Below are 20801 nucleotides of genomic sequence, written 5' to 3'. Positions count from 1 at the left end.
TTAGTAGTTTTCACAGCTTTCTATTTCATTACAACCAGTCAAACTAATGTCATTTGGACATTTTGCACAGAAAATCTTTCCCCATTTTTTGAGTTTTGCATTTTCTCCCTGGTGCCTAAAGGTCTTTGCTCCAAGAAAGAAGCAGAGATGACAAAGCAAACTTCACCAATGTCAACTAGATTGAAGCATTCATTTCATTCTATTGATTTATGACATTCTGGTGAGCAAGGGTTTATTTAGTCATCTAGGGCAACATATGACAGAAGAGAAGCTGCATGTATCTAATTATTGACAAGTTGACTAATAAATAGCCTACTAAAATATTAGAAATTATAAGCAGAAACATACCTAAATGAGGTAAAAATCCTGCATCCATTGTCAAAAAATCGTTATGCTATCTGACTGTAGCCTACAACCGCATTTTCTATATATGGGTTAAGGCCGCTGCATGGTCAATCGGCGTCTGCATTGGCCTGCAGCGTTTACGGTGCTACGGCCTCTGCAGAAGTAAGGGCATCCATACTTCTTGCGCTTCACTGGCAGCGCAAAGCTGTTGTGAAGGAAGTTGTCAAGGAAGTGAGTTTGTGCTTACACAGGAACTCCCGCCCACCCGCACCTACCTACCGTCAACCAAACCAATCATGTCAATGTGGAGCTATATGAAGCCCTATGCATTACATTTGGGAGTCGCTAGATTTGCAGGCCTCCAGTAGCACCGCAATTGTGTTGCAGATCAAGCATAAGTTGGCTGTAAAAGTCTGGGAGCAGTCTAACTTTATCACATATAGTCAGGCGGTGGCAGTGGTGGTTCTAGACCATTTCAACTGGGGGGGGGGGGGGGGGGGGGGTCAAGCTGGGGCCAGTTGTACTGTTAGAGGGGCCAGTTACATTAGATGTTATTGTTGTCATATCGTTTTCTTCAAAAGACGATGTTCATAATCATCATCGTTACCACTGTCTAATAACAGATGTAAAAAAAAAGAATGATAGCAAAAATGTGTTATGTAAAAATGATTTCATACTCCACATTTAGGGGGGCCACAAGGGGGTCCAAAATTGTTGTCACAGGGGCACTGCCCCCCCCCCCCCCACCCAGAACCGCTAGTGGGCGGTGGGGATGGGTTATTAGCAAATGCGGGAGGGTGCGGCTGAACAGACACCTAACCTGCGCACCATAGTAAGTAGGCCTAGTTTACTGGGTCAATGAGACACAGCAGTGGTGAGCCAGGCCTACTTGAATTACCACACACACTAATGTCCCCTTTCAATATAAGTTCCCGCAACAATATTGATAATAGTGATCTAAAACAATATAAAAGGGTTAATGCAATGAGTTCTAGAACATAAAACTACTATTAAAATAGGAAAAGATATAAATGTGGAAAATAAACAAAAGGGGATGGAAAACATCCCATTATTATGAGCAATAACACTATAATAGCTATGATTGGTCAATGAAATGTTTAAAACACAATTTATTTGACACTTGACAATACAAAGGTGTCCTGTAGTGGAGAATGACTTGATGAATTAGGAAGAGGGACAGTGACTCAGTCAGGCTCACAAATGGCAAATTGGAATCACTAAATAAGGTATTTAGATGAAATAGACATTTTACAGGGTACTATACAGGTACATTTAAATTTTTTACATTTTCGTAATTTAGCAGACGCTCTTATCCAGAGCGACTTACAAATTGGTGCATTCACCTTATGATATCCAGTGGAACAACCACTTTACAATAGTGCATCTAAATCTTCTTTTTGGGGGGGGGTTAGAAGGATTACTTTATCCTATCCCAGGTATTCCTTTAAGAGGTGGGGTTTCAGGTGTCTACGGAAGGTGGTGATTGACTCCGCTGTCCTGGCGTCGTGAGGGAGCTTGTTCCACCATTGGGGTGCCAGAGCAGCCAACAGTTTTGACTGGGCTGAGCGGGAACTGTGCTTCCGCAGAGGTAGGGGGGCCAGCAGGCCAGAGGTGGATGAACGCAGTGCCCTTGTTTGGGTGTAGGGCCTGATCAGAGCCTGAAGGTACGGAGGTGCCGTTCCCCTCACAGCTCCGTAGGCAAGCACCATGGTCTTGTAGCAGAGGTACTGTAGTAGAGAATGCTGATCAAATGAAAGTGAACCCACCAGTTTTGCTGCACTCTGAGGTTGTTGGGCAGGCCCCCAGGGATGGGATTGACAAACTCAAAAGGGACTTTCTCCTGTGTGATCAAGCCAGCTATTGGCTGCAAGACTAACACGCAGTACCACAGCTGCAGAGCCCCCCCCCCCCCCCCCCACAGACCAAGATGTCAATTGGGCCCCTGGATTGATCAACAGTTTCTGCAAACAACCCATTGAGATGTGAAGGATTAAAGCATTGTTGAATCCAGAAACAGTCTCCCGCTCTCTCCCATTCATACTGACACAGAACACAGTGGATGTATACTTGTGTGATAAAAGTTAAATCTGTTTTTATTCAAGCAAGACAACATTGTAAAGCCACAGAGTAGAATTGCACTTGTTTCTAATATTCACACAGGGAGGGGTAGACTTGGGGAAGGCTTATTTGGCAGGGTTTAGTAAGTTGTAACATCTTTAGAGCACTTCAGATAGAAATGTAATGAATTGAACAAAATTCACTCAACAAGACCGTGAAGTTGGTTCTTTGCAATACACATCTGTCTGAAGGATCTGTATAGTTGCACTCCAGAAAATAGGTGGTGACACATACTGAACATGCAGTTCCTCCTTCCTAAACATCCATGATGCTCTTCACTGCAGCAACAAAGTAACCATGGCAACCAAAGGCTTTTCAGTATGCAAAAGAAAACACAACTACACCGTTTCTCTTATGATTAGTAACACTACACAGCAAATATATTTAAGGAACAAAAAAACATTTATTGGCATCAAATTAATAAAACATTTTGAAAGGTTGTAGTTATTAGAATAATATAAAGGATAGCAGAAGCCTGCAGAGAAGACCATTAGTGCCTATATGTGTGTGCGGGCATGAATATGCAGATCATTGGAAAGCACTGCTGGTTCCATATGTTGGTTCGATAAGGCTTGGCTGTCTTTTGGCTGTGTTTCTTAAGTTCAAGACATCCAAAATGTGATCCCCCATTTTGCCTGATATCTATTGTTTGGTGCTTTGACATGAATCCCTACTTAAGGCACTACTTTTATATGACCGGCGTGGCACTGATGGCAGTGGCAGTATCATTGTCAGTCACTTTGGGCAAGCAGACTAACAGAAAAGAAACAAGGCTCTTGTGTGCCCGTCTTGGCAGTTTCTCTGAACTCAAGCCCACAGATTTAGGGTCACACACACACACAGTCCTGTTAGAGACAGGAACAAGGTTGAGATTGAATCTCAGCCATGACCAGTTGTTTCTGTGGATATAATAATCCAAAAGTCTGTCAATTAGTCATTTGGTGTTCTGATCTGATGACTGGTGTGTGTTTAAGGGGGTGGAGGGTGACTCCTTGGCACATCAGGTCAATATTACAGTAGAGACTAACAGGAAAGCACACTGAGCAAATCACAAGGTCTTGTCTCACTCTGTCACACACAATCAAATCTATTATTATTATTAATATTAACAAAAAACACAAATAACTTGAAATTCAATGCAGTGTGTTTCACTCCTGGTGCTGGAGGGCCGCAGCGTGATTGACCTTTATATGTAGTTGAACCATGGGTCTATTCAGCAGGTACATTCAAAGGTTGCAAATAGAAAAAGGTACTGTACAAAATGAACATGCCTTTCCATCATGGAATGAAGAATGGTATCAGTTCTACCCAATACATTTCTATCTGCAATGTATCATTCTAAAGCTCACTGGATAGGCCCTCCAGAACCAGGAAGAAAGACCACTGCTGTAGAGAATGGGCTTTGAAGCTCAGTAGGCTAAACCATGAGACCTCGTGTTTGAAACGTTCAGCTCTTTACTCGCTCCTCTCCATCCTTAACCCATTCGTCTTCCGCCTCCAACAACTGCTTCTTTACGACGACTGGCTCCAGACTGACATAGAAGGCAGAAGAGGAGTTAGGCACGCAGACAACCACATGAAGGAAAGAGCCATAGGCCTCACTCAACCCTCAGCCAAGCTAGTCATAACCTTTGTTCCCAGTATTGTCCCTAACCACTAATGGTGAGCGGGTTAGCCTTTTGTTCACCTACCCGCAGATTCTAATAACCCATCCGCAACCGGCCGACTATGTGATAAAGTGAACATCCCAGGCCCACACCCAACCCTAACCTGACCAAATATATGCACTGTAGGCTACAGTCAGATAGTGAAACTATTTTATTTTGCCGGGGGGCACAGGATTATTTGGGGCCTAATTTAGATACGTTTCTGCTTAGAACTTCCAACATTGGTAGGCTATTTGTTAGTCAACTTGTCTATAATTATATATGTTGTCCTAGAAGACTAAAATCAATAGAATGAAATGAATGCTTCAATCTAGTTGACTTCAGTGAAGTTGTCATCTCTGCTTCTTTTAGGGACTGGGGAGAAAATGCAATAACTAAAATATTTGTGCAAAAATTCCAAGTCAGTTTGACTGGTTGTAAGGAAATAGAAAGCTGTGATAACAACCCAATGTTTCTGATACAATTTAAGTTCGGCTTGGATGCATATTTTATGTGGTTGAAATATCAGCTTTCATGACGCTGATAGATATAACACCTCTACAGACATTCCCTAAATGCACATTCACATTTTCTCAAAATGCTGAAAGAATGAAATCATATTTCTCCACTGCTATGTTCCCCAGCAAATAATGGTCGCTCAAATAGAAGGGGGAACTAACAAAGACAACTAAAGGTGTTAACCCTCCACATCTCAAGAGAACTGACGCACTAAGCCAACCACTTAAATAGCACCTGTGCCAGCACAGGTGAACCACCTTCCGACTAACGAGATGGCAACCAGCACAGGTGTAACACATACTGACTAACGAGGTGACACTGAAATTGGTGCGCCCTACGTGCTCAAGTCCAACCTCAAAACATAAATGGAAAAAAACAAAACCAGTAACCACTCCTGTTCCCGAGGCAAGACATGCAAAAAATACTTCATTAGTTAATATTAAAGGCCATGTGAGAGGTTATAGACCGAGTCAGTGTCTAGATTTCAGTTTCCATTTAACCCATCTGAACAGTCAGATTGGTCTCATATACTATACATAGCATAGTAAACATATCTGGGACACTTAAATTAGTATGATACAGTATGTTACATCTGGTATGGAAACATAAGACAGGTTTTTAAGGCAAAAACGAAAGTAGTGTTATTGGTCGGGGCGGATGGGAGGGCGTATAACGCGAACGTCTAGCAACCCAAAGGTTGCATGTTCGAATCTCATCACAGACAACTTTAGCATTTTAGCAACTACTTACTACTATGAAACTCCTACGTATATGACAACATGTGTCAAGGCTAAAACAATAGAATACAGTACAAGAGCACAAGATTTGATAGTGCTAGAGGTTCTATGGGTGGCTTTGATTTAGGGAGAGCTGCTTTTGGTTTTTATGCTCCACAGATGTACAATATTTTGCAGGGGAGGCTCAGGCTTGAATGTCTGTTCTTTATGGACGTTAAAGTGGGGAATGATCAAAGTGAATATTGTTTTGTTTTTTTATGATCATGTTTTGCAATTTAGTATGTGTTTTCTATTGGTGTGTTTGTATTGTGCAGGGCTCATTTGAAAAAAGAGCCTGGGTCTCAATGACACCCTGTTAAAATAAAAGGTTTATAAAAAAATAAAACCTTCAACCTAACTCCTAACATTAACCTTAACCCCTAAAGCTAGCTAATGTTAGCTAATGTTAGCATTAGCTAAAATTAGCAACAACAAATTAATACATACCTTAAGAAACCTAACATATCATACTAAAAATGGAGTGTATCGGATTTACATACAGAATAATATGAAATGCTCTGAGATCATGTTGGAACAGTAGGCTAGGGTTCGCTTGACTTGCCATGGGCCATTTGAAGTCCCCATCTTGTGACTGTCGAATTTGTATAGCGCCTCACAATCATCTCACACAACATTCACTGCTATCATCTTTTACCACTTATGTCTAGGAAAGATTTAGTCTTCTGGCCCTCCCCGCTCTCTACTTTCAACTCTCCATTTTACAGCTTCTCTCTTATTGAATTAAACGCCGACATTGTCCTTACTTTTTCTGCCTGTTCCCAAAAGCATTTGGCGATTGGTGTGTAGGCTATTTGGCTCGTAACCCTACATTTTAGGCTTACACACTAATGCCAGATAGATGAAAGAAAAACCTCAATGTAGCCTTGATATATACAATTGCACAAGAATGCTAGCCTACATTTATGGATTTGTTTAAGGTATTGTTTTCTCTTTATTCAACCTACCCTTCACCCACCCGCCCTTCTTCCACACAATATTTCATGACCCTAAACCCGTGGGGTCTGTAGGTTCTGAGTCAACCCGCACATCTCTACTACCCAACCGTACGCTTCCACCCAGAGCTATACTCACTGATGATGATGACCAGGATGATGACTATAACAGCTATCAGGATGGCCCACATCTGGAGAGCACAGAACACACCTCAACATCTCAACATGCGGTTGTGAGTGAGTGAGTGAGTGAGTGAGTGAGTGAGTACTGCACCTTGCAGTTCTTCCACCAAAACTTCCTTTTGAGTTTGGCAGCGCTGGTCTCAAACTGGGAGGCTCCGGCCTGCAATGCGTCCGCCCTGTCGTCCAGCTCAGACAGCTTCGAGTCACGCTCCAACACCTTGTCCACATTCACACGCATGATATCCACCACCTACACACACATTTTTATGGGAAAAAGTAATTTATAGGAGTTTGTTAGTTCCTGCAGTAAACTCAGGTTGAGCTGAAATGAGAACATGTGCGCCAATTTGGCCTTTCAGATTATAATAAACAACATGGACAGGGCAGGGGGACCGGATCCTGGATAAGCACTCCTTTTCTGAGTAAAAAAATACAAGCCCAGAGCGTGTCCTAGACTGCATAAGAAATGCATGTCTTCCTGCACAACCATGCAGGGCCTGTCTGAGACAACAGAAATACTGTCTATATCCTCCACCGCGTGAGGACGGTCGTGCTGCAGTCTCAATGAGACGCTCAGTGTTGCATAATAAAGCCCACGTAGATGGAACAGAACACCTCGCCAGAAAAACTAACTTGCCACGCGCACAGTCTCTGCCCAAAGCGCACATAGCCTAACCCATATGTTCCACAGAGCAACAAACCCTGCCCCTCCCACCAGATAGACCTTGAGAGGGGAGAGGCGGCAGCTTGTGCCAGCCCATGCAGTGGTTACATAACCATGGAGACAAGATGTATTACATAAGAGACAAGCAGCCTATCAGGAGGCTTCGGACACACAGGGGATAAGGTTTTTAGGGGGGGGGGTGGAACAAACTACCAGTTATTATATAATCCTTGGCTAGGAGCAACTGTACATGCCCAGGGAAGCCAAGAGCTTCAGCGAGAGGTGTGAGACTGTGAAAGAGCTGAGGGTTAGGGTGGAGTAAAGGGGTATGGTAGGCTTGTGAGGGACACGTGTGAGGCCGAGGGTTGATGGATGCTCTTCCCGAGTACAGATGAGTTAGTAACTTCTACAGTCAACCAAATTAAACCCACAAATTACACCAGGCCTACTATAAATTATAAATGTAGAATGTTTAATGGAAATATTGCAATATTTCTAACCTATCCAATACTCTCACATCTACACAACTGCATAGGGACTAGGGAGGGATGTGTTTGGGCCCGTGTGTGTGTGTGTGTGTGTGTGAGAGACTTTAATCCTGAGGGCAGTGTGGCCCTGACATCTAAACAGATACACAGGCTGTCTGCTGTTAAACAGAAACATTCTGGGGAAACTGTACAGGACCAGGTAAGTAGAAGGCTACAACTAGGAAATGAAGATGGGTCTGTGGCTGGATTCTCATATTGCCATTTTGATAGGCGTGAATAACGTTTTCATAATATGTGAACAGTCTGAATTTTTTTTTAATAAAATAAGAGTACACATTAAATGCCAGGATGTCATACTCATTTAATCTCCTAGTATGAATTCGCTGCACACTGATGGAGGAAGAGAATATTTTCAGACCTACAGGTGTTTGACAACAGCTGATAATCATGAAAGCAGTTCCTGCTGTAGGTGGTGGGAGTTGTGTATGCTGAGTATGTTTAGAGTGAAGAGTGTATGTGTGTGAGTGTGTGTGTGTGTGTGGGGTCGTACCTCATCCACTTGGGCCTGTGTCTGTTGTAGGCGGCGGTTGCCAGGCGCGGAGCCTTCAGTAGCAGGAGCGGACCTGGCGAAAGGGCAACAGAGGGTTTAGACACACCCACTCTAGTCTCCAGATATGCAGGATTACCCATTTCATTTTGCACACTTCCATGACCGCAATGCACTCAAACGCAACAGGTGTGGGGGTGATCAGTCCCTATCCAAATGCAGGGGTAGTAAATAAATCTCTGCAACGGGACAGGGGCATCACTTTACACACATTCACATTCATTCTTTCACATCAAAGTGATATCTGAAGGGCACACCTAGATGACTCATGTGAAAAGGCTTCCATATAGCCTGATGGCCATTTCTGTAGCCCAACTGTACTGTTACTTCACCCAAGCACATGATTAATATGATGGTGTTATGACATGTCCATATGAAAACACAGGAGACCGTTTCTAAAGCAGCGCTCTGCTGACACCTGCTGGAGAAATGGCAATAAGCCTACTACCTCACTGGAGTTATTCCATTACTCCAGCTCAGAGGTCCTAGCTCCCTCAGGGGGACAGAAAGGGTAGTGTGTGTGTGTGTGTGTGTGTTACAGATTCAGCACACAGACAGTAGGCTAGAGAGCAGTGGTGGTAACCCAGACAGATAAATGGCCCCGCTCCCCCTCTCCCCAAACACAAATGCACAGCAAGAATTCCACACCCTCTTCCTAAAAACTCTCAGGAGAGTAGGCGCTGAAGTTGGCCCACTCAGCCACTAGTCCAGTTAATTCCTGTATCTCAGTCATCCAGACACTGTACCAACCTGGTGGACAGATAATCAGTGACCACATTAATTCCTACAGCAATAGGTCCAGATTTATTGACTACCGTATATTACGATAAGAGTAAGGGTGGTGTGTGTGTGGGGAATACATGATAGTGTGGAATTTATACTAATGGTGGGGGACATAACTTTACGGGGTGTGACTGAATATGTAATGATAGCGGAGCTTGGGTGGCTGGTAGTGGTAGCATGATACAGGGAGGTGTGGTCTCAACATTCCACTCAAGTTTCTGCTCTCAGTTCCCCTTTCAACACTCCCCCACTGCAGCCCGCTCTACTGCAGAACCATTCTGTCTCCTACACTTCATCACACCCTGCTAACACAAACAGTCTGTTCCATATTGCCATACTTCTCCCTCAATACAGCCTGTTTTGAGTACAGGTACCAAGCTGCACTTCTCCCTGTGTGTATTGACATCCTTCAAGGTATTAATCACAGTTTTCACCCAACTGCTCCCACCAATCTAGCCCTTTCAGATCAGTAATAACTTAATGTAGGGAAAGTAGGAGAGAAGTTGGGATAATCTATTCAGTATTAAAGGACTTTTTAAGAGGGGAAAAATCACATTACATGGCCCCCGAGCTGGAGACCGCAGTCGAGGCACCGGGCATTTCCGTCCGTGCTCTGCATCAGCGGAACATTCTCCGATGGGGATGCAGATAGCGAAGGTCACAAAGCAGGCTTCCTACTATTCTCCGACATAGTTCCGCTCGCTCATGATCCAATAGAGCTTACTGAAGTTTACAATGAGCGCCGACATTCAACTGAAGGGACTAAAATAGGCCGTTCCAGGAACCAAACTTTGAAATGGCATAGTACATGCCAATTTAGGCATCTGCATTATAGTATTAACCCCTATTCTATGAACCTTGAATATGCATAAACCATAACAACACCCAAGCTAATGTGAGTTACAAATGGAATGTTTGCATCTTCACTGCCTGGAGCAATAAAACACTTTGGTTGGCCACATTAGCTTCATACAACCTCAAAAGTGTTTGCTAACGTTGGCTAGCTAGCTACAGAAGAAAATTTAAAAAAATATTGGACAAACTGATGATGTTACGTATGCATCTGGCTATCCACATTCATCCTAGGATTAAAATATAGGCTATGTACCTAGCTATGGATATTCATGGCTTGTCTAGCAAGAAAGCAAGCCCGGCCATTGATTCAACATATCACTTAAGTTGAGGGGAATGTGAGGCTTGATGTCAACTTGCCAATCACCAGCTTTTCAAGCTTAATAAAATGTCAAAATACGCTCGGTACTTACCAAAGAACGGAGTGTCCCTGAGCAACTATCGCCTTCACGTCCAGTATGTACTTCCAAAAAAGGTTTAAATTAAAAAAAAAGCTACATGCAACCGAAATAACGCCTTGTCTGGAAATAATCTATACTGAACAAAAATAAACACAACAATTTCAAATAACTTACTGAGTTACAGTTCAAATAAAGACATCAATCAATTGAAATAAATAAATTAGATACTAATCTATGGATTTCACATGACTGGGAATACAGATATGCATCTGTTGGTCACAGACACCTTTAAAAAAATAATTATAAAAAAAAGTAGGGGCGTGGATCAGGAAACCAGACAGTACCTGGTGTGACCACCATTTGCCTTATGTAGCACGACACATCTCCTTCACATAGAGTTGATCTGGCTGTTGATAGTGGAATGTCCTACTCCTCTTCAATGGCTGTGCGAAGTTGCTGGATATTGGCGGGAACTGGAACAAGCTGTCGTACAAGTCAATCCAGAGCATCCCAAACATGCTCAATGAGTGACATGTCTGGTGAGTATGCAGGCCATGGAAGAACTGGGACATTTTCAGCTTCCAGTAATTGTGTACAAATCATTGATGATCGCAGCAGATGCATGGCACGACAATGGGCCTCAGGTGCTCGTCACGGTACCTCTGCGCATTCAAATTGCCATTGATAAAATGCAACTATGTTCATTGTCCGTAGCTTATGGCTGGCCATACAATATGCCTGGCCACAATTCACAACGGTGACATCAGCAAACCGCCTGCCCACACAATGCCATACACATGGTCTGGGGTTGAGGCCGGTTGAACGTACTGCCCTAAAACAATGTTGAGAAATGAACATCCAATACTCTGGCAACAGCTCTGGTGGACATTTCTGCAGTCAGCATGCCAATTGCACGCTCCCTCAAAACTTGAGACTAGAGGTCGACCGATTAATCGGTCTCTTTTTTTTTTACACCTTTATTTAACTAGGCAAGTCAGATTAAGAACACATTCTTATTTTCAATGACAGCCTAGGAACGGGGGTTAACTGCCTTGTTCAGGGGGGATTCGGGGATTCGTTTTTGCAACCTTCCGGTTACTAGTCCAACGCTCTAACCACCTGCCTTACATTGCACTCCACGAGGAGCCTGCATGTTACGCGAGGGCAGCAAGAAGCCAAGGTAAGTTGCTAGCTAGCATTAAACTTATCTTATAAAAAAACTATCAATCTTAACATAATCACTAGTTAACTACATAGTTGATGATATTACTAGTTTATCTAACGTGTCCTGCGTTGCATATAATCGATGCGGTGCCTGTTAATTTCTCATCAAATCACAGCCTACTTCGACAAACGGGTGATTTAACAAGCGCATTTGCGAAAAAAGCACTGTTGTTGCACCAATGTATCTAACCATAAACATCAATGGCTTTCTTTAAAATCAATACACAAGTATATATTTTTAAAACTAAATATTTAGTTAATATTGCCTGCTAACATGAAATTGTGTCACATCTCTAGCGTTCATTGCACGCAGAGTCAGGGTATATGCAACAGTTTGGGCCACCTGGCTCGTTGCGAACTCATTTGCCAGAATTTTACGTAATTATGACATAACATTGAAGGTTGTGCAATGTAACAGGAATATTTAGACTTAGGGATGCCACCCGTTAGATAAAATACGGAACGGTTCCGTATTTCACTGAAAGAAAAAACGTTTTGTTTTCGAGATGATAGTTTCCGTATTCGACCATATTAATGACCTAAGGCTCGTATTTCTGTGTTTATTATATTATAATTCAGTCTATGATTTGATAGAGCAGTCTGACTGAGCAGTGGTAGGCACCAGCAGGCTCGTAAGCATTCATTCAAACAGCACTTTCGTGCGTTTTGCCAGCGGCTCTTCATTGCGCTGTTTATGACTTCAAGCCTATCAACTCCCAAGATTAGGCAGGTGTAATCGATGTGAAATGGCTAGCTAGTTAGCGGGTGCGTGCTAATAGCGTTTCAAACGTCACTCGCTCTGAGACTTGGAGTAGTTGTTCCCCTTGCTCTGCATGGGTAACGCTGCTTCGAGGGTGGCTGTTGTCGATGTGTTCCTGGTTCGAGCCCAGGTAGGAGCGAGGAGAGGGACGGAAGCTATACTGTTACACTGGCAATACTAAAGTGCCTATAAGAACATCCAATAGTCAAAGGTATATGAAATACAAATCGTATAGAGAGAAATAGTCCTAAAATAACTACAACCTAAAACTTCTTACCTGGGAATATTGAAGACTCATGTTAAAAGGAACCACCAGCTTTCATATGTTCCCATGTTCTGAGCAAGGCACTTAAACGTTAGCTTTCTTACATGGCACATATTGCACTTTTACTTTCTTCTCCAACACTTTGTTTTTGCATTATTTAGACCAAATTGAACATGTTTCATTTATTTGAGGCTAAATAGATTTTATTGATGTATTATATTAAGTTAAAATAAGTCTTCATTCAGTATTGTTGTAATTGTCATTATTACAAATAAAACTTTTTTTTTTTTAAATTGTCGAAAAATTACAATCATTAAAAACAAAAAAATATAAATACATTTAAAAAAAGACTAATAATAAAAATACAAAAATAAAAAATAATAATACAAAAATACAAAAAAATAGGCCGATTAATCGGTATCGGGTTTTTTTGGTCCGCCAATAATTGGTATCGGCATTGAAAAATCATAATCGGTCGACCTCTACTTGAGACATCTGTGGTATTGTGGTGTGACACAAAACTGCACATTTTAGAGTGGCCCTTTATGGTCCCTATCACAAGGTGCACCTGTGTAATGATCATGCTGTTTACTCAGCTTCTTGATATGCCACACCTGTCAGGTGTATGTATTATCTGGCAAAGGAGAAATGCTCACTAACAGGAAGGTAAACAAATTTGTGCACAAAATTTGAGAGAAATAAGCTTTCTGTGCATATGGAAGATTTTTGGGGTCTTTTATTTCAGCTCATGAAACCACAATTTTACATTTTTGTTCAGTGTAACTGGCGACCGGGGTCTTCCTGCAGGCACCCGGCTCGCCACAAGAAGTCACTAGAGCACGATGAGTCAGGAAAGCCCCACCGGCCAAACCCTCCCCTAACCCGGACAACGCTGGGCCAATTGTGCGCCGTCCTATGGGACTCCCGGCCACGGCCGGTTGTGGCACAGCTCGTTAATGAACCTTGGTCTCTGTAGTAACACCTCTAGCACTATGATGCAGTGCCTTGGACCGCTGCGCAACTCGGGAGGCCCACTAATATTGCATTTTAATGAGGGATTTTATTACGAGGTCCATTTGGCGCATGTGCACTTGGTCCAAAACAATACTTAGATTGTTTCCAGACAAAGCATTTTTTTTCTTTCAGTTTCATGTAACTTTTCATTTAGACCTTTTTTGGAAAGTAACGTTATATACCGGCCATAACAGCAGTAGTGACGATAGTTGCTAAGCACAACTCCATTGTTTGGAAAGTACTGAACATATGACATTATTACACTTGACAAGCTGGTGCATGGCAAGCTGAATGGCTGCTTTCTGGGCTTAAAAGAGAATCGCCATTAGGCAAGGCAAACTCTTGGTGATTTCTGGTATATCAAAATTAATAAATCACAGCAAGTTTGACTCATTCAGCAGTTGACCTGATTAAGTACAATACCATTGGAAATTAATGTTTAAAGTTCAATTTATATTCCTAAAAAAACTTGCTATCACTGCTTTCTGTTGACGAGACATTGATAAATAGCCCAATGTCAAAACACAGTTTTAAAGTGTCCAAATCAATAACCAATATGCTAAAAGTTTGTGATATTGAAAACCTAAAATGTCCTATACACGTGCAACAATAGTAATCATATTATTAGAATTTTTTAAAACAAGCACCTCAAACTGCCTAGTTAAATAAAGGTTAAACTTAAGGAACTTAAACTGCGCACAGTGTTTCCACAAGTACATCAAGTAGCCAGCCAGGCGTCCCCTGGCCGGGGGGGTGGGCTCCCTATTTCCTAGTATCTATAATTATATGTTCCCCTAGAAGACTAAATAAACCCTTGTTCACCAGATGTCCTAAATCGATAGAATGAATGCTTCAATCTAGTTGACATTGGTAAAGTTGACATCTTTCGTGGAGCAAAGACGTTTAGGGAAAACTAAACAAAGACGCCAAATGACATCAGTTTGACCGGTTGTAAGGAAATAGAAAACTGAAAACAACCAAACATGTTTCTGATAAGATTTCAGTTCGGCTTGGATGCACATTTTATATGCTTGAAATACGATCAGTTTTTATGATGCTGATAAAGACAGAGACGGTCCGTAGAGGTGCTAACTGAGCGTTCTCTCAAGATCAGGGCATAAAATGTACTTGTGGCAGGTAGATAAAAAAGGTTTTTTAAATCTACCAGACACTCATATTTTTTACCAGTAAAAATATTGTCCCCTGCTAAAATTACACCAGCAAAACAAACAGATGAGCATGCTTTGTAGTGTTACTAAAACAAATCTATTACTAGTAAGAACTAATGTGGTATATTGTTTAATTTAATATGAAGTGAGTCTTAACCAAAATATCACAGATGAGAAATTTTCACCTGCCCCTTTAAGCACGGGAAGTTACTGTGGTAACAACTCCAGTCACATTTGTGCCTGTGAGATTGAGTGTCTGACTAGTAGAAGCGTTGTCTTTTCTTTCCTAGCAGTTGAAACTCAATCATGATTATTGTCAGGTAAGCCTACTATGCACTTAACATTTAATTGAGGTTTTTGGGGAAAGTCTATCTACCCACAAGACAGTTATCATTAGCATCGCTAACTGGCTACATACATATTTTAAGCAGAGGACTATAGTACCGGTGCACAAGAACGCCAATGTAACCTGTCTATCAACCTGTAGCACTCACATCTGTACCCATGAAATGCCTTGAAAGGCAGGTCATGGCACACAACACCATGATCCCAGACACCCTGAACCCACACCAATTCGCATACCGCCCCAACAGATCCACAGATGATGCAATGTTTATTGCACTCCGTACTGCCCTTTCCCAATTGGACAAAGGGAACACCTACGTGAGAATGCTGTTCATTGACTACAGATCAGAGTTCAACACCATAGTGCCCTCCAAGCTCATCACTAAGCTAAGGACCCTGGGACTGAACAGCTTCATCTGCAACTGGATCCTGGACGTTTTTTATTTAACTAGGCAAGTCAGTTAAATTGCTATTTGTGAATTTATGAAACCTGTGCTGGTGGAGAAATATTTTGATGTGGGGCGCCGTCCTCAATCGCATGGCATGCTTTCGCTGTAATAGCTACTGTAAATCGGACAGTGCTGTTAGATTAACAAGAATTTAAGCTTTCAACCGATATAAGACACTTGTACGTACCTAAATGTTTAATATCCATAATTTTTAAAATTATTTATTTGAATTGCGTGCCCTCCAGTTTCACCGAGGGACGCCTAGCCCTAACAAATTCTTATTTACAATGACGGCCTACCCCGGGCGACGCTGAGCCCATTGTGCACCTCCCTACGGGACTCCCAATCACATCCAGATGTGATGCAGCCTGGATTCGAACCAGGGACTGTTGTGACGCCTCCTGCACTGAGATGCAGTGTCTTAGACAGCTGCGCCACTCAGGAGTACTTTGTCCCCTCCTGTACTCCCTGTTCACCCACGACTGCGTGGCCGTGCTCAACTCCACCAACACCATCATTAAGTTTGCAGACAACGTGACGGTGGTAGACCTGATCACCGACAATGAGACAGCCTATATGGGGGTCAGAGACCTGGCAGTGTGGTACCAGGACAACAACCTCTCCCTCAACATCATCAAGACAAAGGAGCTGACCGTGGACTACAGGAAACGGTAGCCCAAGCACGCTCCTTTACACTTCAGCGAGGCTGAAGTGGAGCAGGTAGAGAGCTTCAAGTTCCTCTGTGTCCATATCACTAAGGATCGATCATGGCCCAAACACAAATACATTTGTAAAGAGGGCACGATAACACCACTTCCCCCTCAGGAGGCTGAACAGATTTGGCATGCACCCTCAAAAAGTTATACAACTGCACTATTGAGAGCATCTCGACTGGCTGCATCACCACTTGGTATGGCAACTGCTTGGCATCCAACAGCAAGACGCTACAGATGGTAGTGCGCACAACCCAGTACATCACTAGGGCCGAGCTCCCTCCCATCCAGGACCTCTATACCAGGCAGTGTCAGAGAAATGCCATAACAATTGTCAAAGGCTCCATCCACCCAAGTCTGGGCAAGCGGTACCAATGAACCAAGTCTGGAACCAACAAGACCCAGAACAGCTTCTACCCCCAAGCCATAAGACTACTAAATAGTTAAATATTTAACCAAATAGCTACCTGGACTATCTGCATTGACCTTTTTTGCACACTTTGACTCATTACATACGCTGCTGCTACTGTTCACTATCTGTAACTCGTCTCACTCGTATTCGTATCCGTTTTATCACACTTGATACTCGTAATGAGATTTACTCGTGATCGGAAAACACAGAAGTGCGCTTTAAAATGCAGGTAGAACCTATACCTCAAATGCACATTACTGCGCTATCACTCAGAGCATATCGGTAGGTTCCTTCACACAGATTGACAGATGGAAATGCACATGACTTACTTATTCCTATTCAATGATAAACAAAATAGGCTAATAAACATCCTAATGCATAGCTGGCTACTACTGCCTGCATTTATTCCAGACAGATAGACCTCCAAGCATTTCGTATTATTCTGTATGTAAATCCGAGACACTCCTTTTAGTATGATGTGTCACATTTCGTATGGTATGTATTAATTTGTGGATGTCCATCACCCATTTCATATAGGTTTTAAAATTACAATTGGAATTACATGTTACGAATTTGCAAAGTATCTAAAAAGTAGTAAGTAGTTGAAATGTTGCTAATTAACTCAAATGTTAGCATCTCATCACGGGCAACTAACTCACAACCTTTGGGTTGCTAGACATTCGCGTTATCCATAAGTAACATATTATACTAATTTGAGTAATGATCCCAGAGTTACTTTACGTTAAGTCTATGAAACCAGGCTGCGTATATTGTTTCACTGTTACTGAATAAGGATGGATATCTACTCTCATATGGGAAATTTCTTGATAAGTTTAAAATTCCAATAACCCCGAAAGAATATGCAATTGTTTTTGATGCGATTCCAAGGGGGGTTGTATCTCTTTTAAATTCCTGTGGTTGATGTAAGTAACATAGATTTATATGAAAATATATTCATTGTCAATATTAACATCAAAAATAAATGTAGTAATAAACAGATTAGGAATATTGTTTGTGATACTATAATTCTCTCAGCAAGATTCTTTTGGTCAAATATCTATGGTGATATACAATGGGGGAAAGCATGGAAAATTGCTAACAAATATTGTATCAGTAACAAAGTAAAGGAAGTTTCATTTAAAATGTTACATAGAACTTATCCTGTGAAACATGTTTTGGAAAGATTCAAGCTGAATATAACTGTGATTCTGTGGAATGGAGAAGGAGACCATTTTGCATTTGTTTTTTGCCTGTATTTATAGTAGAATGTTTTGGATTGACATACAGAATTTTGTTTAAAAAAAATAGGACCGGTTGTACTATTTAATGGTTTTGATATAATGATTTATTTCATAAATTCTGACATAGATAAAGATGTAGTATATTTAATTCAACTGCTAATAATCCTAGGTAAATTTAATATTCACAAATGCAAATGGTCTAATTCAAAACCTAACTTTTTTCACTTCATAAATGAGTTTAAACAATATGGCACCACTTTAACTACAATGAAAAAACACTAACGCCACAACCTTTGTACAATCACAATAAACTATCTACATTTGTCATTTTATTCTGTAATTTTCTCTCTCGGTAAACATGCCTGGTCGAGAATATATAATAGTAAGAAAGCATGGGCTTGGATCATGAGAACGACAGCAATGGAATAATTATATGTCCAGACAAAGTAGCCTCCTTAACAACGCCAAGTACAGACAAAAACAACCATATGGCCCACCTCCCAACACCGAAATATGCAAGATACTTTACAACCTAGAGCTGCGCGGTCACAACAAACGTACGTTTTTATTTAATCAACCCTGTTAAGTACACGCATATTATGGTTGTAATATTGTAGAGAACAATCTAATGATTCGTTGTATGTGATTCATAATGACATAGGCTAAAGAAAACTAGGTTTAGACATTAATTTAGTAACACACTCTTGGATTTACCCATATTTCACTACATTCTAGAGCAGTGTCAGTGAGTGATCGCCCTAGCGAACTAAAAATGTAGCAAACATAAAACATTTTTTTTTATATATATATAAATAATCATAGCTAGGTAACGTTAGCGTCAGACCCTGGGTACGGTTAACTTAGCGAACTAAAAAATAAGTTAGCTAGTTTACAAAAACAAATTGACGCAGCTAACGAAGTTACTGGGCCAGCATTAGCACGCTAATGTCAGCTAGCTATATATCGCTAGTTTGAGCAAGCACTTGTTGCATGAAAGTTAGCTGCTAACAAGCGAGACCTTCACACACCCAACCCCAAAGAAGTTGGGCGTTGTTGACTCTATTTTTTTTAACAATAAATACACGTATTCGAAACACCGACCAAGTTAATGAAAGTTCGTGTAGTTGATCAAGTGACCTAAAGTTATTATAAACCTGAGAAGAGAAAATACTTACATGTTTTTATTGGATAGCTAGCTAGCAGCCAGAGATCGAAAGCACCGGAAATCTTGAACGCGTAGCTAGTTTGCTTGTATGAGGCGGTGTCAATCCGTACCAGTTTTCTTCTTCTGTGTAATTTAAAGTGACAGTATGTATAATAAATGGCGCACCTCAAATTCAGTGCGTCATTCCACAAAATATCAATGAATAGCAATTGGATAATTTTAAACTAACAAAACGAGCATCTGATTAAATTGATCTGAATTTGAAATACACATTTCCAGAGTGTTTCAAGAAAAGGCTACCCCTCCCCCGGGAACTTGTGTGAAGCTAGCCACAATAAGGATTAGCCACAGTGGATTTTGCTTTTCGCCTTCAAAATGAAATCCCCAATTGAAAGTAATTTAAACGGATACAAATAGTGGAATCATGCTATTTGGATTAGTTAATGCTAAACAAGCTCTGAACGTTGTTATATAAATACAACAAAAGGCAATAATTAGTTAATATCGCACTGTGAATCTATTCATCTTTAGAATTGCCTTGGGGGCATACTTATATACACTGTGTACAGCCTAACCTATGGATGTTGCACCCATGAAATGAGGTTTCAGCCTACTCATTGACACTCACAGAAAACAACTGTGTAGAGTGCCCACAAATATTAGCATCTTAGCTCTTATTATGGAACTTTATCTGTGGGAAATCAGCTCACTGTATTTATTTTTATTTATTTAACTAGGCAAGTCAGTTAAGAACAAATTCTTATTTACAATGACGGCCTACACCGGTCAAACCTGGATGACGCTGGGCCAATTGTGCGCCACCCTATGGGGACTCCCAATCACAGCCAGTTGTGATACAGCCTGGATTCAAACCAGGGTGTCTATAGTGACACCTCAAGCACTGAGATGCAGTGCCTTAGACCGCTGTGCCACTCAGGAGCCCCTGTATGACCTATTGTGTGTATTGAACATTCATATTGGACTGTGCAGCCTAAGCTAGAGATTGTGAACCCATTAAATGGGGTATCAGCCTTCTCGGTGACACAGAACACAACTGTGAAGAGTTTTCACAAGTATTAGCATCATAGCAGTTATTGCGGGACTTGGATGTTGCATGGTTAGGCTGTACAGTGCATTTTGAATGTCCAATACACACTATAGACTGACTGGACTGATGATTTCCCACAGTCAAAGTCCTGCAATAAGAGTGAAGATGCTAATATTTGTGTAAATTCTACACAGTAGTGTACTGTGAGTGTCAGTGAGTGGGCCTATACCCCATTTCATGGGTACAACATCCATAGGTTAGGCTGTACAGTGCATATGGTCCCGTGTACCTCAGTTGGTAGAGCATGGTGCTTGCAACGTCAGGGTTGTGGATTCCATTCCCATGGAGGACCAGTATCAAATGAAAAGGTATGCACTCACTACTGAAAGTTCAATCAAATCAAATCAAAGTTTATTTGTCATGTGCACTGAATACAACAGGTGTAGACCTTACAGTGAAATGCTTACTTACAGGCTCTAACCAATAGTGCGAAAAAAAGGTATGTGTGTGTGTGTGTGTAGGTAAGTAAAGAAATAAAACAACACTAAAAATACATTTGAAAATAACAGTAGCAAGGCTATATACAGACACCGGTTAGTCAGGCTGATTGAGGTAGTATGTACATGTAGATATGGTTAAA

The 20801-nt window shown here is 41.4% G+C and overlaps 1 protein-coding gene across 1 annotated transcript; it reads right to left on the bottom strand.

Moving 5' to 3' along the window:
* Positions 1 to 2433: 2433 nt before the first annotated feature.
* On the bottom strand, positions 2434 to 19295 carry vamp3 (vesicle-associated membrane protein 3 (cellubrevin)). Its single transcript, XM_029694170.1, has 5 exons — positions 19124 to 19295; positions 8264 to 8336; positions 6653 to 6811; positions 6518 to 6569; positions 2434 to 4016 (listed from the first exon to the last, which is right to left on the bottom strand). Coding segments are annotated over exons 1-5 (306 nt in total). The 5' UTR covers positions 19126 to 19295; the 3' UTR covers positions 2434 to 3996.
* Positions 19296 to 20801: the final 1506 nt, after the last annotated feature.

This window comes from Salmo trutta, chromosome 16 (assembly GCF_901001165.1).
Source record: "Salmo trutta chromosome 16, fSalTru1.1, whole genome shotgun sequence".
Classification (NCBI taxonomy): Eukaryota; Metazoa; Chordata; class Actinopteri; order Salmoniformes; family Salmonidae; genus Salmo; species Salmo trutta.
The sequence above is the reverse complement of the archived record's forward strand: the minus strand, read 5'-3'. Positions and strand labels throughout refer to the sequence as shown.

Excerpts from the sequence above, each read along its gene's own strand:
- vamp3 (XM_029694170.1), bottom strand. Across the intron at positions 6,812-8,263 it reads CACAGGCCCAAGTGGATGAG|GTGGTGGATATCATGCGTGT; the intron begins GTACGACCCCAC and ends ATGTGTGTGTAG. Across the intron at positions 4,017-6,517 it reads CATCCTGGTCATCATCATCA|TCTGGAGCCAGTCGTCGTAA; the intron begins GTGAGTATAGCT and ends CTTCTATGTCAG.